The sequence below is a fragment of the Schistocerca cancellata genome, chromosome 3 (assembly GCF_023864275.1).
Source record: "Schistocerca cancellata isolate TAMUIC-IGC-003103 chromosome 3, iqSchCanc2.1, whole genome shotgun sequence".
NCBI classification, from domain to species: Eukaryota; Metazoa; Arthropoda; class Insecta; order Orthoptera; family Acrididae; genus Schistocerca; species Schistocerca cancellata.
Genome location: NC_064628.1, coordinates 689,069,731 through 689,086,939, shown reverse-complemented (window position 1 = coordinate 689,086,939; position 17,209 = coordinate 689,069,731). Strand labels below are relative to the sequence as shown.

The window sequence follows — 17,209 nt, the reverse complement described above, 5'->3', positions numbered from 1 at the left end:
CGAATCCTGCCTCGGGCATGGATGTGTTTGATGTCCTTAGTTAGGTTTAAGTAGTTCTAAGTCTAGGGGACTTATGACCTCAGATGTTACGCCCCATAGTGCTTAGAGCCATTTGAACCATTTTTCAGAACAACTAGAAACTTAAATAAAATGTACTCGTGTTTCCAACCGCGTCAAGTGCTTAAAACTACACGAGCTTTCGGCCAAGCACACCTTGACCATTGTCAAGTGGTTCAAATGGCTCTGAGCACTATGGGACTTACCTTCTGAGGTCATCAGTCCCCTAGAACTTAGAACTACTTAAACCTAACTAACCTAAGGACATCACACACATCCATGCCCGAAGCAGGATTCGAACCTGCGGCCGTAGCTGTCGCGCGGTTCCAGACTGAAGCGCCTAGAACCGCTCGGCCACTTCGGCCGGCCATTGTCAAGTGATATGACTACCAGAGGGCTGTTGGTGCGCCCTTATATACGCTAGCTGTCGGCTGTGACGTCACTGGTGCCCGTGACATTGCCATATGTGGGCATGTTTTGAGTCGGCGTTCGACGTGCCCTTTTCAACCGCGCGTGCGCTGGATCCCACGCAGCGCTGAGCTGCAAGCTACCGTCTCTATTCAGGGTGTTTGCGGTTATTTTTATTTCAATAGCTTCCTTTATTAAACTGTCCTAGAAGCCGTTAGTGCGAGCCACGACAGAGGTATCGTCAAATTTTATGTGGTGACCGTTTTCTAACGCATGCTCAGCTAACGCAGATTTCTCTGGACAGCGTAGGCGATAATACCTCTCATGTTCTTTCCTGAGTTGTTCCACAGTGCGCACTGTTTGTCCGATATACTTCTGGCCATACTCACAAGGTATTTCGTAGACTCCAGGTAATATTATAAACATTGGTACATCGTGCAAGAGTAATATCAGACGACAATAACCTGCCCCATGAACTGAGCCACCTACGCCAAGTTTTCAGGAATAACGGCTACAGTGCCCATCAAGTGAAAGAAGTGATTTCTGGGAAATATCAGAATAAGACCACCGACGAAGAGCAGGAAAAGAAACTTGTTTTGCTGCCATTCTGTGGCTCTGTGTCGAGCAAGATAAGCCGCCTGTTGAAAAGACACAAGATCAAATCAATCTCCAGGCCTCCAACGAAAATTCGTCAATTACTGAGACCAGTTAAAGACGCAGTAGGTCTCAGAACACCTGGAGTCTACGAAATACCATGTGAGTGTGGCCAGAAGTTAATCGGACAAACAATGCGCACTGTGGAACAACGCAGGAAAGAACATGAGAGGTATTATCGCCTACGCTATCAAGAGAAATCTGCGTTAGCTGAGCATGCGTTAGAAAACGGTCACCACATAAAATTTGACGATACATCTGTCGTGACTCGCACTAACGGCTTCTGGGACAGTTTAATAAAGGAAGCTAATGAAATAAAAATAACAGCAAACACCCTGAATAGAGACGGTAGCTTGCAGCTTAGCGCTGCGTGGGATCCAGCGCTCGCGCAATTGAAGAGGGCACGTCGAACGCCGACTCAAGACATGCCCGTATATGGCAATGTCACGGCCACCAGTGATGTCACGGCCGGCAACTAACGTATATAAGGGCGCACCAACAGCCCACTGGCAGTCATACCACTTGACAATGGCCAAGGAGTGCTTGGCCGAAAGCTCGTGTAGTTTTAAGCAATAGACGCGGTTGGAAACCCGAGAAAATTTTATTCAATGTTATCGCTGCGAGACTCTGCATTCATACAACTAGAAACTTACCAATAGGACTGATGGGCACGAAGTAGGTGAGGTTAAGAAATTCTGCCACCTAGGCAGCAAAATAACTTCCAAACCTACTACTTTCTTCTATAATCTGGACTTTAATAAAAATGGCAAAGGCAATGTTAATCAGAACACAGGGAGGAGTTGTGATCTAAATTACAATAGATTTATTCATCTTTAACATCACAAGACAAAAAAGCTGACTAAAGAAGCGACACACAAACATTTTCATGTGACAAACGCTTTCACTAATGTGGGGTCTATAGTGGACAAAGTGATCTGCTGGGGATCGACACACGACACTAACCAGAACACTAATCGCTCTGTCTGACTTCATACACGTGAATCCGGGGTACGGCACAAAAACTGCCCCACAATTAAGCATCAATACTCTACTATTCCAAAAACAAAAATATGGTTGGAAAGAACAGGGTGCTGAGAGGCATATATTGGAGCCCTACGCCATAGCAGCGAATACTTTACCCTTTTGCTGGTCAGGGCCGCACACCATGATTCGTTTGGCGACTCAAATCATGGACGGCAGCAATCTGTTATTAATGGCGCGCGCCCGAAAAATGCAAGTACGTGGTCTCGCGTTCGGCTAATTTGGAACGCAGGTACTTCACTGTGAAACCCCGGTGGATTCCAGTGTGCAGGTGGACCCGTTTGCTGGTCTGCCAAACCAATTTGATTCTGTGCCACCACTGTGCGTGTCGGAATATGTCAAATGTTTAGACAGCCGACTCAAGACAAATAAGTACACCCACGCATCACTTGATGTGTGCGTGATGCTAGAAGCAGTACCTCTGATGGTTCAGAAGGTGACTGTCACAGGCTCCAAGTGCACACTAGCAAAGGACACAAGACTAACCGTTTAGGTAGAGACCTGCAGTTCTTCACTAGCGAAGCGCCAGTACAAGAGTGCCCACTTGTCTTTCTGTCCACTTTCCTCGTCAGCTCGGTAGCCAAGCACATTTACATCTTAGACTTCTCCCACTTTAGCACGAGCCAATCAGGAGGTGGAGCGCGGTATTTGAAGCTGGGAGAGCGCCACTAGCTCTGCGCACACCGATTTGACCAACCAGAGATTTTAAAGTTAATTGGGAGAAAACAAAAAACAGATTCAGCTTCGCGGCCTCTTTCCCACGTGTTTACGCTGTGTCTTTTGCTAACAACATGACTAGGATGGAACCACAGCCCTCCATAAAAAGATCGTTATCTCCCCTGTTGCGTCCATTTCGAAGTTTCCAAAACACGGTCATAAACTTGCTGAAAGCCTCGTGCCTTCACAAATATGTTTTGTTAGAGAGTCTGCACGTCTGGGCGCCAGTGACCTCTCCTACGGAAATTCGCAGAACACTCACAGTTGTCTCGTCAGCTTCCTGCCCAACAAGGGCCCATCCTCTACTTTATTGCCAGTCCACAATGCGCTGCCCATTGTAGTGGCGACTTCTCAGCGCTAGTCAGCCTACCTGGACACAACCGGCGACCGACAGGCGCCATCCAAACGTGTCTGCACTAGAGATGGGCAAAACTGTTCTTTTCAGAGATTTGATTAGAACTGTTCACTCCCTGAAATGAATTAGCTCTTTTTCATGACTCACCACTCATTTACAATAGAAAATAAATGGAAGGCACATTGCCCTTTAAACTTGGTTTATTCCAGTACTATACCTGTATTTTGATCTTATTTGATCCTATTTTGAAGTAACACAGATAATGAGTAAGAATTTTGTATTGTTTATTGAAATTTCCACGATATGACAAAGTTTTTGATTATTGATTTATTTTGCACTATCGTGGTTTTTTGGGTGATCGGAAAATATTGTAACTTGAGATTTACATTAACAATATATTTGGCTATAATGTATTAAAATTTCATTAACCTCATACAAATACATCGCAAGCCATATATTTTTAAAGTGAACGTTTCCTTCCGAAGACGCCTAAAATCGCAAAATCCGTACAAGAATAAGAAAAAAAATATAAATTTGACTGTAAAACGAAAGTGCTGCATATAGCCTTACGCAGAATAAAACAAGGAAAATATTGGTGTATCACATTTTGCGATACGTTTATCGGTTCGCTCGTAATTAAAGCGTAAATTCGAGTGTCCATAATAAAAATCCTATAGTAAGAGGAGTCATCAGGAACCTAATCTAATCAGTTTAAACAAATAAAAATAAAATAAAAACAATTGATGTATATATAACATAATAATGTAATATACATAGCGGTATTACTACGAAGAACAATATCCAGTGGGGACGAGCTCTGATGCAGAGGCGCTGAGTCGAGCAGGTCGAGCCGCGAGCTGTATTACTGCATGAGCTGAGACCGCAGAGACCAGAGTGACACCCGAGTCGCTTTGCTCAACGCTCTGGCTAGAGTCGAGACGGTGGGGTGAGCGTTGAGCGGGCGAGTTCCGAGGGTGGGGGGAGCGGTGAACTCACCCGCTCCGAGACAAATCGTCCGTTCCCTTGCGAGCAGGTTTTTGCAAGTAGTTCCTATGTTATCCGCTAGGTGGCTCTCTGTCCTGTTGCTCGCATCAACTGCCCAGAGGGCAGGACGTGCGACTGAAACGATCGCCGACAGAGTGCGATGCGAAGTTAAGCTGTGCCAGACACTGCACACAGCAGACGACGCACAGAGATGGCACGGCATATGTGAAACACAAAATCCAATGGGGCACTGCACAATGCAGGCAGCCAAGGTAGAAGCAGGGCAGAGGCCGGCGCTGGCTGTGTTGTGTGGCGTGCACTGTGCTCTGACCAGCAGAGGCGCTGCTGATATGCTCTGTCTCTCTCTCTCTCTCTCTCTCTCTCTCTCTCTGTCTGCCGTGGGAAACGTTTGGAGCTACCGTTCTTTTTTTCTGAATCACTGATTGTTCACTCCTTTGAAAGATTCAACTCTATGAATTAGTTCAAGAGCGGATCCCCCATCTCTAGTCTGCACAATGAGACCGCATAACTCAGCTGTCCGGAAATGTTTTCCCCCAGGTTCTGCAGAAAAACCGCGCTCCCCTTGGCCCAAAGTCACTGTACGCTTTTACTGCAGTCGTTTAAATTGGCACCCTATTCCTTTGAATGCAGGTAAAGCTTAACGCTATTGCTTCACTAGAGCACACAAGCAAGAGCGTTAACTAGTGCCCACCATTTCATCATCATGTAGGAAGTCAGATCGTAATAAAGATCATCTTCCCTAAGAACATTAAGCGGCATGACACCGAATTAGAAGTGAGAGCGCCCTGCAATCTCTCAAACTCGTGACGGGTGGAGCAAGGAGGACATAAAACCAGACTAACAATGGTCAAGAGAAGTCTCCTAGTATCAAACACAGGGCTTAATTTGGCGAAGAAATATGTGGGAATGCATGTTTGGAGCACTGCATTGTATGGCAGTGAATCTTGCACTGTAGGAATACCAGAACAGAAGAGAACCGAAGCATTTCAGATGTGGTGCTACAGAAGAATGTTGAAAATTAGGTGGACTGATAAGATAAGGATGATGAGGTTCTCCGCAGAATCGGGGAGGAAAGGAATATATAGTAGAAACTGACAAGGAGGGACAGGGTGGTAGGACATTTATTATGACATCAGGGAATAGCTTCCGTGGTGTTAGAGGAAGCTGTAGAAGGGTAGAACTGTATAGAAAGACAAAGATCAGAATACATCCAGCAAATAATTGAGGATGTAGGTTGCAAGTGCTTCTTTGAGATGAATAGGTTGGTATGGGAGAGAAGTTCGTGGCGGGCCACCTTAGTCCTGTGAGAAGACTGATAAGTAAAAAATCCTATTGGTCACGTGTTCGCAACACCACCAGGGGGCATTCAGTTTCATGGTGGGAGATGGTCAAAATGTTTTGACCCATCGGTCTAAGTACACTGCACATGTCAAGCAAACCATGGGACTTACTGTATACAAAGATATAAAAATACTCTCTCTCATATACTAGGGTATCAAATGTTTTGTCTGGGAATTACATAAAAATGGTTTCCATCTCTCGGTTCTTACCAGGGTTACTGGGAGGTTTCCTTAGTTGTAAGGCAAACGACAGAACTGAAGATCCCCTCCAAAATGTTCCAATTGGGACTTTCTCTTTTCCCCTAGTAGGTCGTCTGGTATTCGTCTGAAAAGTCCCTGGGTCTACCATGGGTCATTACATGAACAATCTTATCAACGTAAACAATGACAAAAGTTTAAAACAACCGGTTAAATATTTTGTTGAATGACTTGTGTAAAATAAAATGGGTTAGAGAATCGTTTGACACACCTTTCAGTGGCGCTCAGAGTCATGTAAAGCAGCCGAGAAACTCATACGTTAGTGACATGAGACCACTGAATGAAAGTACATCCATAATTCTCGGATTTTAAGTTAAACATTGAACTTTCAATTCCAAATCGGCACTTCATTTCTATACATGATTTCGAACATCATTCAAAGACACATTAAATGTTTGTCTAATCCGTCCTGTTTCTTACCTTTAAATAAAGTATTTGACAAAAAAATTTGCCTTGTTTTTGAATTTTTTATTTTCATGTTTTGTTCAGAATGCATTAAATATAATACGTTGAAAGATCAATCGGTGTTCCTCTGTTATTAAGAGTATATACGGGTGGTTACAACTAAAGTTTACCTACTTGAGAGCACCCCCATGAAAAGCGACTGGTCGTAGGACAATGAAACTTTATGGAGATAATTGTGAGGAACTGCGGCAGAGAAATAACGAATAAGCAATTGAAAGCAACACGTTTTAATTTCCGCATGAGGTAGCAACATTTGTTAAATGCGTACCATGTTTACGTTCCAGGTTACAAACGTTGCTCATTGTGACGACCATCCGCATCCAAGAGCCTGAAACCGCACTAGATGTCGCTCTACTGCCACCTGAAACATCTCAGGTGGATATTGTCTATCTCACTCGCTATTGTCATCTTCAACCTAAAACGTGTGTTAGTGTCCCGTCCTTGAGGTAAGCCCACTGCCAGAAATCGTACTGTTCAAATCTGAAGATGTTTGTGATTGTGCACTTTCGAACGACTGAGCAGTACTTCGGTTTTCTCCAGATGTGTTACGGAGTAACCGAGTGACCTCAAGAGCAATTTGATATGGAGTTCATCGTGCATCAAAACAGTCGAGTCCAAAGCAGGTATCGCATGTTGGCGATGCAGAGGACAGTAACGTGCACCGCTCACGCTGCCCGTCCTTGACCTCGCGGACCGAGAACCTGAAAGAAAAATTGACCAGCCATGAACTGTGCGAGAAGCCACAACACACACTGACGCGTTAACTATGCAGGGGATTTCATAAACGTTTATTGGCAGTGACGATCGCCAAAAGCGGCGATTGTTAGTGTTCGCTGCCACAGTGAGCGTAAAGTATGCTTCGTCACTCCACAAAATGTTCCAAGGCCACAGGTTGTCAACTTCAGTCCTTGGAAGAAACTTAAGAGCAAAGTCCACTCGAATGTTTGCGCCGAGTGGCAAAAGTTGATGAATAATGTGAAGTTTGAGCGGATGCTATTTCAAAATTATTCTCAGCACTTTTTGAACCGTGTATCATGGGATGTTCAGCTGTCACGACACAGATTTTTGGACAACACGGTTGTGGAGAGAAGCAGTGATTAGTATGATTAATCAATAATTCAAGAACAGTCTTAATCGCATTTATTTTTGTTATAATACCGCCAACCGGTTTCAACCCGACGTAGGGGTCATCTTCTGGGCGTTTACACTATTGGTCGACTGCTGGTGGTGTCACTCCTGTCTACATGCAACGTAATTTTTATGTAATTTACGTCATTATAAAATACATTTTAATTACCGGTCGTGGACGCTGAATAGAATACGAAAAGAACCATAAGTCCATAATTCAAGAAAGGTTTGAAACAGATGTAGAATGGGCGTGCGCAGCGAACTATACGAACAACTCGATACTGAACTAACTATGAGCAGTCAGCAATGGAACTGCGACGAGTGGCCACGCGAAGAAGGACGAGTCCGGTCGAGGGAGACCGAGACCTAGATAGACGGGAACGGGACCGAGGCTGGAACGAGACCGACCGACGTACCTTTGCGGGAACGAGACCGACCGAATCCCGTTCCCAATAACTACAAGTAGAAAGCAGCGACCGAAGTGAACTATGAAAGATCGCTAGAATTCGTTCCTCGCCCCTTCCGTTCATCTTGGTGAACCGTTCCTTTGGTCCTGTTAGATCGCGAACGACCCATCTTTACCAAGAAGCTGTTGCAGAATGTCCCGGAGAGGCGGTGTCCAGGTGTTTTATTAGCTCAAACCAGTGTCCCTAGGGCTGAAAAAGTAGTTCTGGTGGTAAAACGGACAGCTGTCGCCTTCTGGGGCACAGTAGTCACTTCCTTCTTGCCCCGGAGTTTCCTATCCTGGCGCAGTCTCGTAAGATGGAACGACGGTGTTTTCTGTATTCGTGCTCAGCTCCAAGACCAAGAAGACACTCCGTTTAAAACCGAATCGTTTTAGCGGCCACCGCCATATTGAATAAGTTATTAATTCCTCTCCAAATGGCTGCAGCCGAAATCTGCTTACAGATCTCGATTCCTGTGCATGTGGGGAAATTGCTGATATGAGGATTCGTTTCCTTTCTGTAATTAGTCTATTTAGATGCTTTAATTAGCGGTTGCATTTTTATATACACTCCTGGAAATGGAAAAAAGAACACATTGACACCGGTGTGTCAGACCCACCATACTTGCTCCGGACACTGCGAGAGGGCTGTACAAGCAATGATCACACGCACGGCACAGCGGACACACCAGGAACCGCGGTGTTGGCCGTCGAATGGCGCTAGCTGCGCAGCATTTGTGCACCGCCGCCGTCAGTGTCAGCCAGTTTGCCGTGGCATACGGAGCTCCATCGCAGTCTTTAACACTGGTAGCATGCCGCGACAGCGTGGACGTGAACCGTATGTGCAGTTGACGGACTTTGAGCGAGGGCGTATAGTGGCCACGCGGGAGGCCGGGTGGACGTACCGCCGAATTGCTCAACACGTGGGGCGTGAGGTCTCCACAGTACATCGATGTTGTCGCCAGTGGTCGGCGGAAGGTGCACGTGCACGTCGACCTGGGACCGGACCGCAGCGACGCACGGATGCACGCCAAGACCGTAGGATCCTACGCAGTGCCGTAGGGGACCGCACCGCCATTTCCCAGCAAATTAGGGACACTGTTGCTCCTGGGGTATCGGCGAGGACCATTCGCAACCGTCTCCATGAAGCTGGGCTACGGTCCCGCACACCGTTAGGCCGTCTTCCGCTCACGCCCCAACATCGTGCAGCCCGCCTCCAGTGGTGTCGCGACAGGCGTGAATGGAGGGACGAATGGAGACGTGTCGTCTTCAGCGATGAGAGTCGCTTCTGCCGTATGCGTGTTTGGCGCCGTGCAGGTGAGCGCCACAATCAGGACTGCATACGACCGAGGCACACAGGGCCAACACCCAGCATCATGGTGTGGGGAGCGATCTCCTACACTGGCCGTACACCACTGGTGATCGTCGAGGGGACACTGAATAGTGCACAGTACATCCAAACCGTCATCGAACCCATCGTTCTACCATTCCTAGACCGGCAAGGGAACTTGCTGTTCCAACAGGACAATGCACGTCCGCATGTATCCCGTGCCACCCAACGTGCTCTAGAAGGTGTAAGTCAACTACCCTGGCCAGCAAGATCTCCGGATCTGTCCCCCATTGAGCATGTTTGGGACTGGATGAAGCGTCGTCTCACGCGGTCTGCACGTCCAGCACGAACGCTGGTCCGACTGAGGCGCCAGGTGGAAATGGCATGGCAAGCCGTTCCACAGGACTACATCCAGCATCTCTACGATCGTCTCCATGGGAGAATAGCAGCCTGCATTGCTGCGAAAGGTGGATATACACTGTACTAGTGCCGACATTGTGCATGCTCTGCTGCCTGTGTCTATGTGCCTGTGGTTCTGTCAGTGTGATCATGTGATGTATCTGACCCCAGGAATGTGTCAATAAAGTTTCCCCTTCCTGGGACAATGAATTCACGGTGTTCTTATTTCAATTTCCAGGAGTGTATGTCAAAATAAAATAGATACTAAATTATGGATAGAGCAGTCGTTTGTTCGTCATCGGAACGTCCCTAATCTGTCTCCTGCTCTCATATTCATTAATTACTTCTCTACTTATCCTTTGTTTCCGGCCTTGCGGAGCCACCTACTGCTCGTCAAGGCATGTGACGTGCGTGGCACGGTCCGTAAGATGAAGTGTGAGAAGTTCATTTACATAGCCAGCATCATCTGTTCGTGAAATATTTCAATTTTACTTCAGTCCACTTGAGCCGTGCGTGGCTCGCGTTCGTGCTGTTATTGCTTGACATCTTGTCTTGGTGGTGCTGCCGTCTCGTTTCTTATTCGATTTACTGGCGTCACTGAGTTGTTGGCTTGCCTGCCCATGAGTGGCAGCAGCAACGCTTATCGATAAGAGCACTGTCACACCATCTTTCGAGCGACCACTAGTATTTCCGGGTCGTCGTGTGTCGGGAGTTCAGTGTCGACGGAGCAGCAGTGAGGTTTGGACAGCCATGACTTCCCTGACCGTTGAAGACACACACGGCTTCAGTGGGGATAACCTTGGTTGGTCGTTCGGTCGGTTGTCTCATCGGACGACGTGTATTTGGTCGCCGACCACTTCCGGGTTCTCTGTGTGTGTCGACTTGTGATTCCTCCTAGTTGTTCCACAGTGACTGGTTTTAGTATTGTTTGAGTTGTTTGTGGAAGTGTTTTCCCGGAACCGTGTGTAGCTTGTGTGGTTTTGACTGATCAATTATTTTAATACTGTCTGCGTGCTGGATGTAGTCAGTTGGTTGGGACGGAGCAGCGAGGAAGTCTCCGCGGCATGAGGCCAGACTGCGACTGCCCTGCTGGCAGCGTGCCTTTGCTGTCGGATAGTGAGGCGCTAGCTGCGAGAGCGACAAAGTTCGTTGCCCACCGAACCTGAAGTTGAATGATCAGTTAACCTGTTGTGAAAACTCAACTATTGTGACATCTCTTCATTCATTTGTGGGTTGTTGCTCCCTGAGCCGTTTGGGCTAACAGCAACGACAAAATCTTGCAGCCGTCTTCCTATATTGTGATTAGTTATTAAATTGACTGTCACTTGGCATTGAAATGCACCAGCGGTATCTTCCGGCCTGTGGTCGTTAATGCCCCAGTTACCTGCCCTGGTCGTTAGTGTAGTTTTCCGGCAGTGTGCCTTTCCTCATCGTGTTGTTGCTGTCTGGCATGGCATGTAGTTTGACAGTGTTTTAATTTGTTTGGTTCATATTTTGCTTTGAATGGTTATTGTTCCCTTGGCTGTTTTTAAACGCCAATTTCTGAAGATGTAGTGCGGTTCATATCCTCGTCCTCGGCTGATATTTTCCATCGTTCTGTCATTGGTCGGACGGAAGGGAATTGGTTAAATTGTTGGTTGGTCCTTGGGCTGTCCCTAGTTTGGGTTGCCATTCGATTATTTAACTTCAACTCTTGGCTGCCTGTCTCACCTCACCTTACGTTTGAGCTACCTTCTCAGGCCGACCCTTGGAACACTTCTGAGCACCACTTGTTCTGTTTGTTTTAGATTGTGATTTTCATTTTAGTTTGAAGTATTGTGCGAGGCCTTTGGTCATGTATTAATTCAGTTCTATCTAAATTTTACTTAAGGGCCTTCAGCTTGTGTCGAATTAAAATTTGAAGATTGATTTTATTAAAAAAAATTCCTTAAAATTTGTTCTATCTGAAATTGGTTGTAATCCAGGCCCTAAGCTGTTAGTTGTTCGATATGTTACGTGTGGCCTTCAGCTGAGGGTTTACGTGAACCCATTTTAATACGGCCTTCAGCCATGTGTATTCTTTAAAGGAAAATTTTTATATGAAGGTAGGGGTTTATTTTAAATTGTTTTCTGTCTTGTTGTTCAGGCCTTCAGCCATTGTTTCCAATTTGTTTGTGGCCTTCAGCCGTGCAGTAAGTTAATATTTCTTTAATTAGGCTTTTTGCCATTCTGTTGTAAGCTTAAAAGAAATTTCTGGGATAGAAAAATTGTTTATTAATGTGTTTTAGTTATAGTTGTCGTTCAGACGTGTAGTGTAGGCAGTCAGCCGCTAATTGCTTTCCATTGCATTTTTTTTTAAATTCACCTTCTATTTTTGTTGCTTTTGATTTCTAAGCTGGGCCTTCAGCCGTTCTTGTTTTTGGTGTGGTTTTGGGCCTTCAGTCCAGAAAGCTTCTCAAGTTTTCTGTGATTAGGCCTTCAGCCATTGTTTGGTTGTGATCTTTAAAAGGAATGTGTAAATAAGTGGTTCTTTGAAAAATAAAGTCGTGTGTTAGATTGTGCAACTCACTGTAATTGTTTACGGCTCCATCCACAATTTTAACCTTATCCTGTGCGCTCTCTATCTACCATCCTGGTTTCGCCACTAATTAAGTTATTCTTAGTTGCCCTGATTATACAAGCTTTTTTTCCCAAAACTAGACCTGACGCTGGTCAGTTTGGTACGCTGTTTGTCCACTTTCCGATCTTCCTGTATCTATGAGAACTCAGACTAAACTCCACTGGGGGAGGTGGCGCAGTGGTTAGCACTCTCGACTAGCGTTCGGGAGGACGACGGTTCAAATCCACGTACGACAGTCCTGATTTAGGTTTTCGGTGATTTCCCTAAATCGCTTCATGCAAATACCGGGATGGTTCCTTCGAAAGGGCACGGCCGATTTCCTTCCCCATCCTTCCCTAATCCGATGAGACCGATGACCTCGCAGTTTGGTCTCTTCCCCCAAACACCCCAGCCAGCCCAACCCAACCCTAATCCGATGGTACTGATGACGTCGCTGTTTGGTCCTGTGCCCCAAACCAATCAACCGACCACACAAAACTCCAGACACGTGTGAGCTCCGTGAAGCACCTACCTTAACACGCTCCAGGCCCTCTAGGTGCACGGCGTATAATTTGTGGATCCTGCTGCGAGCGAAGTCGACCTCGTCGACGGAGGAGTCCAGCTGGAAGGGGGGGTGGGGGCGGCGGTCGCTGTCCCAGACGACGAGGCAGTGGGCGCGCATGCGCGGCGTCCAGCGGCTGAGCCGCAGGCAGCGGCACGGCAGGTGGCACGCCTCCTCGGGCCGCACCGTCGTCGTCGAGGGCGTCGTGGGCCGCCAGTAGGAGAGCGCCTCCGCCCCCGCCAACGCCGCCGCCACGGCCAGCGCCGCCGCCAGCGCACGCATCGCGCCGCGGGACTTCCCCTTCGCCTCCAGGCGAGCTCCGTTCGCTGGCAGCTGGAAACCATTCGAAGCGAATTTAGTGAGAACGTTTCCGCAACAACTGTACCATATCGTTTCAATGTCTGACCTATGGCGTCATCAAAATGGCTACCGGTAAATCGTACGAGGGGCGTTTGAAAAGTAGGTACAAACTCCGAGACATGGCACCACCGGCGAGTATCAAGGTCATGATTAGTTAGTAGCATCTTTGCAAAGAACGCACACCAAGTTTCAGCCATACTGGTCTATTTCTTTGTGTTTGTCATTCGTATGAATCAAGGAAGTCGAGTGACTGCGAAAAAATGGAATTTCGTGTGGTGATTAAACATTACTTTATGAACGGCTAAATGCCTCAGGAGACTAAAGAGAAGCTTGACAAATACACTACTGGCCATTAAAATTTCTACACCAAGAAGAAATGCAGATGATAAATGGGTATTCATGGGAAAAATATATTATTCTAGAACTGATATGTGATTATATTTTCACGCAACTTGGGTGCATAGATCCTGAGAAATCACTACCCAGAACAATCACCTCTGGCCGTAACAACGGCCTTGATACGCCTGGGCGTTGAGTCAAACAAAGCTTGGATGGCGTGTACAGCTACAGCTGGCCATGCAGCTTCCACTCGATACCACAGTTCATTAAGAGTAGTGACTGGCGTATTGTGACGAGCCAGTTGCTCGGCCACCATTGACCAGACGTTTTCGATAGGTGAGAGACTTGGAGAATGTGCTGACCACGGCAGCAGTCGAACGTTTTCTGTATCCAGGAAGGCCCGTACAGGACCTGCAACATGCGGTCGTGCATTATCCTGCTGAAATGTAGGGTTTCGCAGGGATAGAATGAAGGGTAGAACCACGGGTCGTAACACATCTGAACTGTAACGTCCAGTGTTCAAAGTGCCGTCAATGCGAACAAGAGTTGACCGATACGTGTAACCAATGGCACCCCATACCATAACGCCGGCTGATACACCAGTATGGCGATGACGAATACACGCTTCCAACTTACGTTCACTGCGATGTCGCCAAACACGAATGCGCCCATCATGATGCTGTAAACAGAACCTGGGTTCATCCGAAAAAATGACGTTTTGCCATTCGTGCACCCAGGTCGGTCGTTGAGTACACCATCGCAGGCGCTCCTGTCTGTGATGCAGCGTCAAGGGTAATCGCAGCCATGGTCTCCGAGCTGATAGTCCATGCTGCTGCAAACGTCGTGGAACTGTTCGTGCAGATGGTTGTTGTATTGCAAACGTCCCAATCTGTTGACTCAGGGATCGAGATGTGGCTGCACGATCCGTTACAGCCATGCGGATAAGATGCCTGTCATCTCGACTGCTAGTGATACGAGGCCGTTGAGATTCAGCACGGCGTTCCGTATTACCCTCCTGAACCCACCGATTTCATATTCTGCAAACAGTCATTGGATCTCGACCAACGCGAGCAGCAATGTCGCGATACGATAAACCGCAATCGCGATAGGCTACAATCCGACCTTTATCAAATTCGGAAACGTGTTGGTACGCATTTGTGCTCCTTATACGAGGCATCACAACAACGTTTAACCAGGCAACGCCGGTCAACTGCTGTTTGTGTATGAGACATCGGTTGGAAACTTCCGTCATGTCAGCACGTTGTCTGTGTCGCCACCGGCGCCAACCTTGTGTGAATGCTCTGAAAAGCTAATCATTGGCATATCACATCATCTTCATCCGGTCGGTTAAATTTTGCGTCTGTTGCACGTCATCTTCGTGGTGTAGCAATTTTAATGGATAGTAGAGACTCTGCACCTTCGATTAGAACACTTCATAAGTGGTTTCAAAATTTTCGGAGTGGCCATATGGGCACAAGTGATGCTGAACGTTCTGGACGCCCTGTGGAGTTATGACTCCAGAAATAATTGATAAAATCCATGATATGGTGATGGATGACAGAACAGTTAAGGCGCATGAGATTGATAATGCTGTGGGCATCTCGAATGAACGGGTACATAATATTTTGCATAAACATTTGGGACATGTGAAAGCTATCCGCAAGATGGGTTCCGCGATTGCTCACGCTTGACCAAAAACGGAATCGTGTGAAGTGATGCAAGGATGATTGGCAGCTGTTCAGGAAGAATCCGCAGGACTTTAAGCGTTGTTTCGTCACTGTGGATGAAACATGGATACATTACTATACTCCTGAGACCAAACAACAATCTAAACAATGGGTTACCAAGGGAGAATCAGTACCAAAAAAGCCGAAGACTATTTCTTCGGCCGGAAGGGTTATGGCGACTGTCTTTTGTGATTCGCAAGGGATAATCCTCATCGACTGGGAAAAACTATTACAGGTGAATATTATTCATCGTTATTGGACCGTTTGAAAACCGAGTTGCAAGAAAAACGCCGGCGATTGGACCGCAAAAAAGTCATTTTCTATCATCACAATGCATCAGCACACACCTCAGCAGTTGTGGTAGCAAAATTAATGGAAATATGATTCCAACTCGTTTCACATCTCCCCTATTTTCCAGACATGGCTCTCTCGGACTACTATTTGTTCTCCATTTTGAAGAAATGGTTGGCGGGACAAAGATTACATTCAAAGGAGGAGGTGATTGCAGAAACTAATAGCTATTTTGCAGACTTTGAAAATTCCTATTATTTGGAAGGGATCAACAAATTAGAACAACGTTGGACGAAGTGTACAGGTATAAGTCTAAAAGGAGACTATGTCGAAAAATTAAAAAGGTTTACCCCAAACACGTAAGTAGTTTTTATTTTTGCACAGACTTTTCAAACGCCCTTCGTATATGCCAACTAAGATATAATACACGTTACGCTAAAAAACACAAAGCAACAGTAACTTCCAAGTAACGAAATTTTTCGAAGCCGGCTGACCCAACAGACACTATCCTCTCCAAGTTGCAATAAATTTGTCATTTTCCTCTCTTCCGTCCTCCCTTAGTTGCTTCAAAATCATGGAGGTATATTCCGTCTATGCCACTAACTGAAGGCACGACCACTGACATGGGTAAACTGCTGGAAATCGTAACACCGAACGATAATTTCAAGTCACCAAATTTCTGCTACAAAAGTTGACCCTAAGTATTTTTTTTAAAAGGAGAATAACATGACGAAATGTATAATGGTGACATATTGTAACTACCACATAATAGACCTACATTTATTATATATATAAAAGGAAACATGTGTTGCAGGTCACTGAAGATGCTTCACAAATAAAAGAAGCGAAACGCGTATGGCATTAAACAAACTGCCTTCAGTTAGTTGCACAGACGGAATATACCTCCACGATTCAATAAATTTGTTTGTGATTGTTCTGCAAACTAGAGAAAAACTATAGGAAATGTGTAAACGAAATAATAATGATAAAAAACGAATTTTTGAGCGATCATTGCGTCTATTAATGATTGTGACCATGCATTTTCAATTCGAGGAGGAGTACATTCAGAATTACGCGAATGGGAAATTTTATACGCGAGATGAACTCTATCCGCATTACAACTCTGAAATGCTGTAAATGTTTGATGTGTCTGGAATGTGATCGACTTGTAACCGGGCGGCTTTGTTCCAGAATTTAAGTCTTACTTGAATTAAGTCGGAATTTCATGTGAACCAAACGATATGTTCGCTTCCATTAAACTTGAAATCACAATGAATCACAAGGTGTTTTATTTATATTTCGATTTCGTTTGCAAGATCGATGTTGAAGTACACCGTCAAAACAAAACAAAAAAACTTGATTTCGAAGAGAGTACTGCAACATCACATTTACTTCATTGCAGTGCTTTATGCTACACGCATTTTTTGTTTAGTTGTCTGGCGCGCAGGCAATCAAAGCTAATGGTTTTCCGACACGGCAATGTGCGACATACAACTGAAGATACGAGAAGCAAAGATTTTCAAGCTCAATGTCGCAAAAACTCAATGAGTGCCTTTGTGATTTGTTTATAGTCGTTGCGAATGCAAGCCGCTCAGGATACACAATCACAATTGTGAAATTAAACAACTGGATAAATTTTTCGTCAATATGTAACCGAGTGGCTAGATTCACAATTTGACAATCAGCTGCCAAACATCATCTACGGACGTAGTAGCTACATAAACGCGAATAGAAATAAAATAAGTACGTT

At 45.8% G+C, this 17,209-nt stretch overlaps 1 protein-coding gene across 1 annotated transcript in view; it reads right to left on the bottom strand.

Annotated features, from left to right (window-relative positions):
* The window catches only part of LOC126175671 (SLIT and NTRK-like protein 6), a 107,741-nt gene that overhangs the window by 32,691 nt on the left and 57,841 nt on the right, over positions 1–17,209 (bottom strand). Inside the window, exon 2 of the mRNA XM_049922595.1 lies at positions 12,713–13,075. Within this exon, the coding sequence (XP_049778552.1) occupies positions 12,713–13,024 (312 nt within the window). The 5' untranslated portion in view covers positions 13,025–13,075. The remainder of the gene's footprint in view (positions 1–12,712; positions 13,076–17,209) is intronic.